The following is an 11,965-nucleotide window of genomic DNA, read 5'->3' on the forward strand; positions in this document are numbered from 1 at the left end:
ACAACAAGTGCTAAGATGCAAGATAAAAGATGTAAGATGGTCAAAAGAGCCTCATTCCCTTTTATTTATAGTGCTCCCCAAGTGGCCCAAGAGTGGCCAAGGCATAGGGGTCTTCATGGCATGAGAAGGGCCAAAGGCTTGGCCAAGGCATGGGCAAGCCTTGGACATAGGCTGTTGGCCCGGCTGGGGCCTTGGCAGGAGGCTGGCAGGCCTATGGCACGGCCTGGGCGCTGTGGCAGGGCGCCTGGGCGCGGCAGGCTGGCTGGCAGGGCGCCTGGGCGCGTGCCAGGGCGCCTGGGCGCGCGGCAGGGCGCCTGGGCGCCAGGGGGCGCGGCAGGGCGCCAGGGGGCGCGGCAGGCGCGCGTGGGCGCGGCAGGCGTGCGGCAGGGCGCGGCACGGGCGCCGAGGCGCGGCAGGCGTGCGGCAGGGCGCGGCACGGGCGCCGAGGCGCGGCAGGCGGCGTGCGCAGGGGCGGTCGGGCGCGCGTGGGCGCGCGCGCAGGTCCGGTCGGGCGCGCGTGGGCGCTCGCGCAGGCGGCGCGCAGGGACGGTCGGGCGCGCCTGGGCGCGCGCGCAAGCGGCGAGGTTCGCTGGGCCGAACCTCGCCCGGGCATGCTGGCGGGCGCGCGGGCGGGCGCGCGGGCCCTGCGGTCAGCGGCGAGGTTCGCTGGCCCGAACCTCGCCTGGGCGTGCAGGCGCGCGCCTGGGCGCGCGGGCGGGCGGCTGGGCGCGCGGCCTGTGTCCTGGGCGTGCCCAACCGTGGCCTGAGTGTGGCTGTGGCCTGGGCTCGCCCAGCCATGGCCTGGGCGCGCCCAGCAGTGGGCTGAGGCATGCTTGGGCATGTCTTGGGCGCGCTCGAGCGTGGGCACGGGCGCGGCCTTGGTTGGGCACGGTCATGGGTGAGCTTGGCCGAGTGGAGAAGAGCTTGGCCAAGGCTAGGCCAAGCATGGAGGGGCTTGGCCAAGGCTTGGCCAAGCGTAAATGGGCTTCGGCCAATGCTTTCCAAGCAAAATAGTAAACTCATACCTTGGCATGTCCTTTCGTGGTCCTCCTCCGGGCCGGTATTTCCCCTTGGTTGAAGGCCCCGACGGTGGCGCTTGCGAGGGTCTTCAACATTCTCCCTCCCTTGAAGAATATCCTTGTCCTCAAGGGTAAAATGTGGGTATCGCCGGGTCATTTCTTCATAATTCTCCCAAGTGGCCCCTTCTTTTGGCATACCTTCCCATGAGATTAAGACTTGCCATTCTTTTCTTCGTTCTCTCCCTTTCCTCCAAATGCGGTATTTAATGGCTTCCTTGGGTTGGAGTAATAATCTTCCATCATGATCATAGGTGGGTAAGTCTTTTTCTATCAATGAAGGGTCACCCACCGCTTTCTTGAGTAGCGACACATGAAAGACCGGATGTAGCAATGAAGTAGTGGGCAAGTCCAACCGGTATGCTACTTCTCCCATTCTTTCCACTACTTTGAATGGCCCATAAAACCTTTGAGAGAGTTTGTGGCTAAAATTCTTCTTGAGAGATTTTTGAGTGTAAGGTTGTAACTTTAAATAAACAAAATCTCCGGGATTGAAGGTTACCTCTCTTCGGTTTTTGTCATAATACCTCTTCATTCTTTCTTGGGCCTTCTTGAGCTCCCTTCTTGCATTGGTTAGAGCTTCATCTCTTCCGGCCAATGTTTGTTCTACTTCTTCATTCTTGGTCGTCCCCCTCTCATGTCGGTGCAAACCCGGAGGTGGTCTCCCATAAACTAACTCAAATGGGCTAGTTTTGATAGATGCATGAAAGGTAGTGTTGTACCAATATTCGGCCCAAACAATGAACTCTCCCCATTTGGATTGTTGGTTGTGGCAAAAACATCTTAAATATTGTTCAAGGGTCCGGTTGGTTACCTCCGTTTGCCCATCCGTTTGAGGATGATAGGATGAGCTTGTCTTCAATATGCTCCCTTGAAGTGTGAATAATTCTTTCCAAAATGTGCTCATAAATACCCTATCCCGATCGGATACTATGCTCTTTGGGACACCATGCAACTTGATTACCGACTCCACAAATGATGTAGCCACCGACTTGGCCGTGTAGGGGTGTTTGATGGGGATGAAATGAGCATATTTGCTTAGTCGGTCCACTACCACTATGATGACTTCATACCCTTTGCTAGTAGGCAATCCTTCAACAAAATCCATAGAGATGTCTTCCCAAATCATACTTGGAATAGGGAGTGGTTGAAGAAGACCCATTGGTGCCCTTGGATCATACTTGATCTTTTGGCAAATTTCACATCCGGCCACCAATGCCTTGACTTCGGCTTTAAGTCCCTCCCAATAGAAGAAGTGCTTAACTCGGATATAAGTGCGAAACCAACCCGAGTGTCCACCCTCCTTACTATTGTGAAAATGATCAAGGATGTTTCTTCTCAAATTAGGGACATTAGGTACATAGACATACCCTTTGTAGATGATGAGTCCTTCCTTGAGCTTGTAGTTGGCCACCCCCTCGGTTGAAGCTTCAATCTTTTCTTTGATCTCCAAGGCTCGAGCATCAAGCTTGTTTGCCTCCCGGATTTGGTCCCAAATCCTCCATTCGATCCCACTAAGAGCCATGGAAGTAGGCTCTTCTCCTTCGGCCGCCCAAAGCATTGGGCTTCCTTCTTTCCTTGATAGTGCATCCGCCACCTTGTTCTCCTTCCCCGGTTGGTATACAATGTCATATTCAAAGCCAAGTAGTTTGACTAAGAATTTTTGTTGATCCGGGGTCACAATTTTTTGCTCCAAAAGATGCCTTAATGCTTGTTGATCGGTGATAATAGTGAACTTCTTCCCAAGCAAATAGGGCCTCCATACCTTGACGGCATGCACCAATGCTAGTAGCTCCCTTGCATATGTTCCCCACGCCTTCTTCATGGGGCCCAAGGCTTTGGAGAGGAAGGCTAGGGGCCTCTTTTGTTGCACAAGGACCGCTCCGATGCCATCTCCACTTGCATCGGTGTAGACTTCAAATGGAATAGAGAAGTCCGGAAGTGCTAGGACCGGTGTTTGAGTCATGGCCCTCTTCAAGTTGTCAAATGCTTCTCTCGACTCCGGAGTCCATTCAAATTCTCCCTTCTTCAACATGGAAGTTAGAGGTCTAGCAATCAACCCATAGTTCTTCACAAACCTCCGATAGTACCCGGTCAATCCCAAGAACCCTCTAAGAGCCGAGATGTTCTTGGGTAGAGGCCAATCCACCATAGCCTCAATCTTCCTTTGGTCCACCTTCACACCTTCTCCCGATATGATGTGCCCTAAATATTCTAACTCTTTTTGGGCAAAGGCACATTTGGAAGGCTTGATGTAGAAGTGGTGCTTCTCCAAGATGGATAACACAACCTCCAAATGTTTGACATGCTCTTCCATAGAGTGGGAGTAGACCAAGATATCATCAAAAAATACTAGCATGAACTTCCTCAAGTAAGGCCGGAATACCTCATTCATTGTAGCTTGAAATGTGGAAGGAGCATTGCAAAGGCCAAATGGCATGACAAGATATTCGTAGTGGCCCGAATGTGTCCGGAATGCCGTCTTGTGAATGTCTTCCTCCTTCATTCGAATTTGGTGGTACCCCGCCCTTAAATCAAGTTTGGTGAAGACCGTTGCACCATGTAGTTCATCAAGCATCTCATCCACCGTGGGAATGGGGAATCGATCCTTGATAGTTGCTTCATTCAAGGCCCGGTAGTCGGTGCAAAATCTCCATGTGCCATCTTTCTTCTTCACAAGTAGAACCGGAGATGAGAAGGGACTTGTGCTATGGCGGATCAACCCTTGCTTCAACATCTCCTCCACTTGTCTCTCTATCTCCTCTTTTTGAAAATGAGCATACCGGTAGGGTGGAACGTTCACCGGTGTAGCTTCATTCTTCAATCTTATAGGGTGATCAAAGCTTCTTGGAGGTGGGAGAGATGTGGGTACCTTCATAACATCATGGTGAGCCTCCAATAAGCTTCGGATCTTTGGAGGGATGCCCTCCAACTCATCTTCTTTCTTGTCTTCTTCTTGGTGTTGGCCGGTCACCACAATGGCATAGCAAGAAGCTCCTCCTTTGCATAGCTTCTCTATCATGTTGGCTTCACAAGACCGCACCTCTTTGTTGCTCATGGCGGTCCACTTCTTCTTTTGGCCTCCAAGCTTGAACTCCATAGTCATGGTGCTATAGTCGGTTAGCACCTTCCCCAAGCCTTTGAGCCAAGCATTGCCCAACACCACGTCCAAGCCGACTAGTTGAAGAACATGTAGGTCGGCCTTGACCCTTACTCCTTGGATATTCATGCGAACATCCCTTACCACCTCTTGACATTTGAGCTTCTCCCCACTAGCGACCTTTACTTCAAAGGGCTCCACGGTCGCCCCTTTCAATCCAACCTTCTTCACTATTCCGGAGTTGATAAAATTATGGGATGAACCGCTATCTACCAAGAGAGATACCTCATGTTTGCCCACCCATGCCATCAAACGCATGGTGGACGGTCTTTGTACTCCGGACATGGCATGCAAGGATAGCTCGGCCTCTTCTTCTCCCGGGCTAAAATCAGCCCCATGGTCTTGCTCCTCCTCATCTTCTTCCTCCGAAGCCTCCGAGGTAGCCTCCTCCTCCTCGGAGCCCACATCTAAAAGGAAAGCTTGACCGGTTTTGCATTGATGGCCCCGGCTCCACTTGTCACCACATTTGAAGCATAGTCCCTTCTTGATGTAGTCTTGGAGCTCATCTCTAGAAAGCTTCTTGACATGTTGAGGCCGCTCCTTGTACTTCTTCACTTCTTCTTTCCCCTTCCAAGGCCCCTTCGGTGGTAGTGATGTAGAGGCCTTGTTGTTGAAGCTTTCCTTGGACATTTTCTTCTCCATGCCATAGCTTTGGTCCAAGATCTCGGCCATCCTCATAGCTTCTTGTAATCTTGCCGGTTGCTTCAACTTTAACTCCTTGGCAAGCCAAGGCTTCAAGCCATCAAGAAAAGTGCCCAACAATGCTTCTTCCGACCATCCACTCACCATGGTTTGTAGAAGCCGGAACTCATCAATATATGCTTGCACTCTTCCTTCTTGCTTTAGCTTGGCGAGTTGGCCATGATGATTCACAACGGGAGAAGGCCCCCATTGTGACATGAACTCCTTCACGAAGGCCGTCCACCCAAGCCTCTTGCCATCTTTCTCATATAGGTCACGGATCCACCTCCACCACCGGCTAGCTCTTCCCTCAAGATGGAAACTAGCTAATGTGACCCGATCCCTCCTTGGTACTTCATAGACATCAAAATATTGCTCGGCTTTGTCCATCCATTCATAAGGATCACCACCGCCGAACTTGGGAAAGTCAATCTTCGGTTTTCTTAGCCCTCTATCTTGGTGTCTTGGGCCCCTAGCATAATCTTCATCATAGTCTTCATTCCTCCTTCTTCCTTCCATGAAGTTCCTCCGGCCTATAGGCCTTTGGTCATGGAATGGATCTCCCTCGGGTTCACTCCCCTCTTCACTATGGCTAGGTCCCTCTTCTTCTATCCACCTCTCAATCTCTATCCCCCGGGCTTCAATTCTTCCTCCTCTCCTCCGAGGCCTCCGGTGATCTAGCTCCTCCATTCGGTTAGCTCGTAGGCTTTCCGCATCACTTCTCCTCTCATCCCTTCCATGACCCCGCCGTGAGGCGTGCGACCATGGCTCCTCATCATTTGATCTTTTATGCTCTCTTTCTCTTTCTTTTTCTCCAATCCTCCTCTCTAACCTCTCCAAGTGAGCATTCATCCCGGCTAGGGTATTGGATAGATTTTCTAGGGTTCGATTTTGGCTTTCAAGGGTTCGGTTTAGGTGGGCCGAACTCCCCTCCAATGCCTCTAGCCGAGCATGGTGAGAATTTGAATTAGCTCCCGACTCCATTATTTTGCTTCTACAAATGCACCTCCAAACCTCCTTTGGCCGTCACCCAAGGGATGAACCGACCCTCCTTCTTATATATATTTTTGAAAGGTACACCACTCAATCAACTCCAATTACAACAATGGTTTACAACAAATAAGCCTCACAACCCGAGAGTAACGTGTTGTTGCTCTACTTGCTCCCTACCCGGTGTAGTTAGGAGGGCACGAGGTACTACCAGTAGCCTCCCTCTTGTGCCGTCCCTCTATACCCTAACACCGAATAGTTGGGTCAAATAGCGCCGGGTACTACCAGTAGCCTCCCCGTTGGCACTATCCCTATGATGAGCAAAATAGAAGAACAAACCGTCCTCTTTACAACAAAAATGTTCTCACTCCCTTTTGCAAGCAAGGAATTTAAAGTGCCAAAATTTAAGTACTACTTGCAAGTAAAGAACTTCTAGTTTACCCTCCCACACTCACAACAAGAAAGTCTAAGTGCAAGAAGTAGTAGGAATCTTAAGGCTCACTTCTAAGCATGCAAGAAAGTAGTACTCCTTAATTCCACCCCGAATTGAAAATTTCTTGGTTTCAAGGGCGTTACCTCTTTGGAGAGACCTCCCTCGGAAGTCTCTCAATGAAAGCACCAATGTTGGAGGGTGGCTTTCGGCCCCCAAGCCACCACACCAAGTCTTGCTCGTGCGCACCTTGCGGATGCCTTAAAGTTGTTGGAAAAGGGCCGATCGGGTAACGCCAAGGTAGTTGAGCTTGTGCCGCGGTGTGCCAAGCTCTTAAGTAGCCGAGGGAATCAAGGCAAGGGGAGGGTCTACTGGTTGCAGCTTGACCCGACCCTTGGCTTGAGAAGAAAACAATCAAACTTAAGAGTATTTGTGGAGAAAGTTAGAGGAACGCTTGATTGATTCTATTTCCCAAAATGAAGCTTACAAGCAAAATATCTAAGGGAAACTATGATGGGTTTCCCCTAGCCCAAGTCTTGGACAAACCCCAAGACCGAATACAAAGAGACAAGGTCCCTCCCAAGCCACTAAGGCCGAAATACAACAAGTGCTAAGATGCAAGATAAAAGATGTAAGATGGTCAAAAGAGCCTCATTCCCTTTTATTTATAGTGCTCCCCAAGTGGCCCAAGAGTGGCCAAGGCATAGGGGTCTTCATGGCATGAGAAGGGCCAAAGGCTTGGCCAAGGCATGGGCAAGCCTTGGACATAGGCTGTTGGCCCGGCTGGGGCCTTGGCAGGGGGCTGGCAGGCCTATGGCACGGCCTGGGCGCTGTGGCAGGGCGCCTGGGCGCGGCAGGCTGGCTGGCAGGGCGCCTGGGCGCCAGGGGGCGCGGCAGGCGCGCGTGGGCGCGGCAGGCGTGCGGCAGGGCGCGGCACGGGCGCCGAGGCGCGGCAGGCGTGCGGCAGGGCGCGGCACGGGCGCCGAGGCGCGGCAGGCGGCGTGCGCAGGGGCGGTCGGGCGCGCGTGGGCGCGCGCGCAGGTCCGGTCGGGCGCGCGTGGGCGCTCGCGCAGGCGGCGCGCAGGGACGGTCGGGCGCGCCTGGGCGCGCGCGCAAGCGGCGAGGTTCGCTGGGCCGAACCTCGCCCGGGCATGCTGGCGGGCGCGCGGGCGGGCGCGCGGGCGGGCGCGCGGGCCCTGCGGTCAGCGGCGAGGTTCGCTGGCCCGAACCTCGCCTGGGCGTGCAGGCGCGCGCCTGGGCGCGCGGGCGGGCGGCTGGGCGCGCGGCCTGTGTCCTGGGCGTGCCCAGCCGTGGCCTGAGTGTGGCTGTGGCCTGGGCTCGCCCAGCCATGGCCTGGGCGCGCCCAGCAGTGGGCTGAGGCATGCTTGGGCATGTCTTGGGCGCGCTCGAGCATGGGCACGGGCGCGGCCTTGGTTGGGCACGGTCATGGGTGAGCTTGGCCGAGTGGAGAAGAGCTTGGCCAAGGCTAGGCCAAGCATGGAGGGGCTTGGCCAAGGCTTGGCCAAGCGTAAATGGGCTTCGGCCAATGCTTTCCAAGCAAAATAGTAAACTCATACCTTGGCATGTCCTTTCGTGGTCCTCCTCCGGGCCGGTATTTCCCCTTGGTTGAAGGCCCCGACGGTGGCGCTTGCGAGGGTCTTCAACACGCTGGCCCTAATTAAATGCGTCGTTCTGTCTTTTGGACCGACACGTGTGGTCATCTCAACGGGATGCGGCTTTTCTTTTCGCCGATCAGGGCCGTTGGGGAGGTTTATATAAACTCTCCCCTGGCCTTCTGTCCCATTCTTATCGCCTTCTTCCAGCTTTTCTTCCTTCAGCATTTCACGGTCCGAAGTTCTATTCTCCGGCGTCTTCCCCAGGTCGTCCTTTTTTCTTTCTTAATCCCTTTCTTCCCTTATAATGGGTTCTCTCCCCAGTGAGGTCGAGTCTACCATGAGCGTCCTGGAGGTCGAAATGACCGAAGAGTGGTTTTTCCCTCTTCACGGGTTCCGCTTGGAGCCCGCCAGGCGAAGGGATCGGATAGCCGATCCTCCGGTAGGCCGGGTCGGAGTGCATCTGGAATCGCTCTGGGCCGGCCTCCGATTTCCTCTTCACGGCTTCGTGAATGAGTTGCTGACGGTGTGCCAGTTGGTTCCGGCGCAACTCACTCCGAACGCCTGGAGGACAGTGGTCGGTTTCCTATCGCTGTGCTTACTGCAGGGGATTCCGACCTCTGTCAACATTTTCCGGCGACTTTTTATCTTTAAGTCGAATCCGGGAGACGGAGAGTGGCTGTATATCGCCCTTCGGGCGGGTCGGCCACTTTTTCATGATGCCCCCTCATCCATTCATGGCTGGAAGGAGAAATTCTTCTTCCTTGGTTCTGCACAGTCCTGGGGGTTTGACCCCAGGTGGGGACCGGCTCAGCTCAAGTCCATCAACAAACCCCCCAGACTTTCTCCACGTGAGCAGGGGATTCTCGACGCCATCCGCAGCCTCGAGGACGGCATCTTACTGAACGGCCTCATATGTGAGGACGCTTTGGTGAACGTGGGCTTGAGCTCGGCGTGTCCCCACGGTAAGAGTAATTACAAGGTGTATTTATTTCCTTACTGTTCTAATGTTCTAATCCTTTTTGCCTTTGCAGATATCGCAAAAATTGTGACGAAAAGCGAAGTCCTCTACGCCCGCTTCCAGAAGAGGGCAGCCGAGCTCTCGGGCGAGCCCACTGAGCCGAGAAAGAAGCAGAAGGTCTCGACGACCCCAGCGCCCCCGGCGCCAGCAGTGACCGAGGCGGGTCCTTCTCGCCCTTCGCACTCTGAGGCGGGCCCTTCTCGCCTCGCGCAGTCTGAGGCTGGTCGGGGGGAGGGCGCGGATTCCAGGGGCTCAGGCTCCCGGGGAGCTTCGGCGGCGCTCCCATGCCCGACGCCCTTGGCGCAAATTCCTGGTCGGCAGGACGCTCCAGTTGCCGACCAGGAGAGGAGTTCCGCAGGTCCCGCGCTTGCGCGTCCTGCTCCAGTCGTGCGGCAGTCAGATCGGCCGCTTGCCCGACCCCAGCCCCCTAGCTCCGAGCCGGGGGGCAGTCAGGGAGCCTCGGGGTCGGCTCTGCCTAGGCCAGCCGATGCTGGCCTTCCGGGCCCATCGGGCTCGGAGGAGCGAGTGCCTCTGGCACTCAACTGGTCGGTGTTCGAGGGCGATTCAGCCCTCGAAAACCCTCGAGTGGCGCGCGAAGTTTTTCGGGTCGCGCTGCTCCCGGCCGACCGGGCCCTGATACAGTCCATGAGCTATAATGCTTTCATGGACTCTACCCGCTGCAGCGCCGTCCGGGTATGTAAAATTTTTCATCTGTGTAATTTGTAAAATTTTTACTCGCAGCGCCTTATGTTTTTCTTTTCGTCTCTTTTACAGCATTTGCACGAGACGGAGATGCTGATGCACATCACCCACGACTACCGGGAGCGGGCCCGGAGGTATCAGCGTGGGTATGACGAGGCCCAAGCGAGGTACCTGGCCGCCGAGGCGAGGTACCAGGCCTCCGAGGCCGAACGTCAGGTGCTCCAGGAAAAAGTAGGAGCATCCGAGGAAAGGGTTCGAGCTCTCACCGCCGAGCTCGACGAAGAAAAGGGCGCGCATACGTTGGCGAGGTCCGAACTGCGCGCCGCGGAAGCTCGTCTAGCTGCCGCCGAGCTGGCGCTGGCCTCCCGCGAGCAGGAGGTGGAGAACGCCCGCCTTCGCCACTTAGAGCTCGAGCGGGGATTGAATAACCTCGAGCGGAAGGCCGCATATCATGAGGCTCGGGAGCTCGAGGCCCGGGAGCAAGCTCAGAACGCGGTGAGGCTCTTCCGCGAGTCGGAGGAGTTTCACGACCTCCTAGCAGAGGAGGGCGTGAATGGGCTAATCCAAGGCTTCCGGAATTTCCGCAATCAATTGCGGCGGCTCCTCCCGGATTTTGACGTGAACCTACTCCAACCGGGAGCAGGGGTCGAGAGGGGTGATGCGGCCGAGGCGATCCCCGAAGTCACCGAGGTCGCCTCCGAGGTTGCTCCTGCTGCTGCCGAGGCCGCCGAAGAGGCCCCGACTGGTGAGCCAGCTACTCCTGGTGCTGCTGGAGCCGAAGTAGTCGAGCTCGAGACTTGATGTAATTTTTGTTATTTTTTGTAAAGTCGGGATGGCCCCCCATACTTGTAAGGGCCAAACCCGAATTTTTGTACTCAGCCTACGGGCCTTTTTTGAAATGAATATACTTTCTTTAAAACTCGTCTGTTGTAGTCCAAGTTTCTCTGCTCGGATCCATATTAGGTTCCGAGGATATGGGCTCTAGGGCCTCAGCTTTACCCGCCACAGGGTTTGGTTTTAGGTTCGGCTTGCCGAGCTCCATTGCTCGGCCCTTCGACCAGTGGTATAGCAACGCTTGTGCTTTAAGGGATTTGGGCTCGGAGAGTCTTTCCGAGCCTAGCCCAGAATTCGACCAAGCCCTAAGGCGGTCACTGGGACTTAAACTTTTTAGCAAAGTTAGTAAACTTTGGGTCCGAGCCCCACATTGCCGGGGCGGGTCGGATTCTTTTCCAATGAATGGGTTGAATACTCGTCAGCTCGTGACGGGGATTCACCGGGCTTAGTATAATTGTGCTGGTGTCGTGAGCACCCCTTCACCGAGGCGATTGAAAATGCTCCTCTGCTCAGTGTCCGTTCTTTGAGGACGTCGGCAGAGAGAAATCCAAAAGCAGAATAGATAATGTAAAAACATTAAATAAATGGGTACCTTGTACCGTGTGCGTCCTTGCGCCGAGGCGACTGAAGACGCTTCTTTGCTCGGACTCCGTTCTTTGGGGACGTCGGCAGAGAAATCCAAGAATAGAATAGACAATATAGAGACATTAATGTAGAAACATTAAGTAAATGGGTACCTTGTACCGTGTGCGTCCTGGCGCCGAGGCGACTGAAGACGCTTCTCTGCTCGGACTCCATTTTTTTGGGGACGTCGGCAGAGAAATCCAAGAATAGAATAGACAATATAGAGACATTAACGTAGAAACATTAAGTAAATGGGTACCTTGTACCGTGTGCGTCCTGGCGCCGAGGCGACTGAAGACGCTTCTCTGCTCGGACTCCGTTTTTTGGGGACGTCGGCAGAGAAATCCAGCGATGGAGAGCGAGCCGAGCTCGTTGGCTGAAGCCGGCGGACAACGAGCCGAGCTCGTCTTGGTCAATGAAGACCGCATCCCAACGCATCGGGGCATCCCGATAAATCGGGGCATCTCGACGTCTCGAGGCATCCCGGTCGAGGTCGGGGTAGGAGAACGAGCCGAGCTCGTTGGCCGATGGAGCACGAGCCGAGCTCGTCGGTGGAAGTCGATGGAGAACGAGCCGAGCTCGTCTGGTCAGAGAGGACCGCAACTCATATCTCGACGTCTCGAGCTTCCCTATAGCCGGGGCATCCCGACGTCTCGGGGCATCCTGACCGTGGCCAGGGTAGGAGAACGAGCCGAGCTCGTTGGCTGATGGAGCACGAGCCGAGCTCGTCGGTGGAAGTCAATGGAGAACGAGCCGAGCTCGTCTGGTCAAAGAGGACCGCAACTCATATCTCGACGTCTCGAGCTTCCCTATAGCCGGGGCATCCCGACGTCT

At 54.9% G+C, this 11,965-nt stretch overlaps 1 protein-coding gene across 1 annotated transcript; it reads right to left on the minus strand.

Moving 5' to 3' along the window:
* Nucleotides 1-1,934: 1,934 nt before the first annotated feature.
* LOC120104132 lies at nucleotides 1,935-5,769 on the minus strand. Its single transcript, XM_039114670.1, has 2 exons — nucleotides 2,041-5,769; nucleotides 1,935-1,946 (listed from the first exon to the last, which is right to left on the minus strand). The coding sequence occupies exons 1-2, from the start codon at nucleotides 5,767-5,769 to the stop codon at nucleotides 1,935-1,937; spliced, it is 3,741 nt and encodes a 1,246-aa protein (XP_038970598.1).
* Nucleotides 5,770-11,965: the final 6,196 nt, after the last annotated feature.

The sequence above is a fragment of the Phoenix dactylifera genome, chromosome 16, assembly GCF_009389715.1.
Source record: "Phoenix dactylifera cultivar Barhee BC4 chromosome 16, palm_55x_up_171113_PBpolish2nd_filt_p, whole genome shotgun sequence".
Taxonomy (NCBI): Eukaryota; Viridiplantae; Streptophyta; class Magnoliopsida; order Arecales; family Arecaceae; genus Phoenix; species Phoenix dactylifera.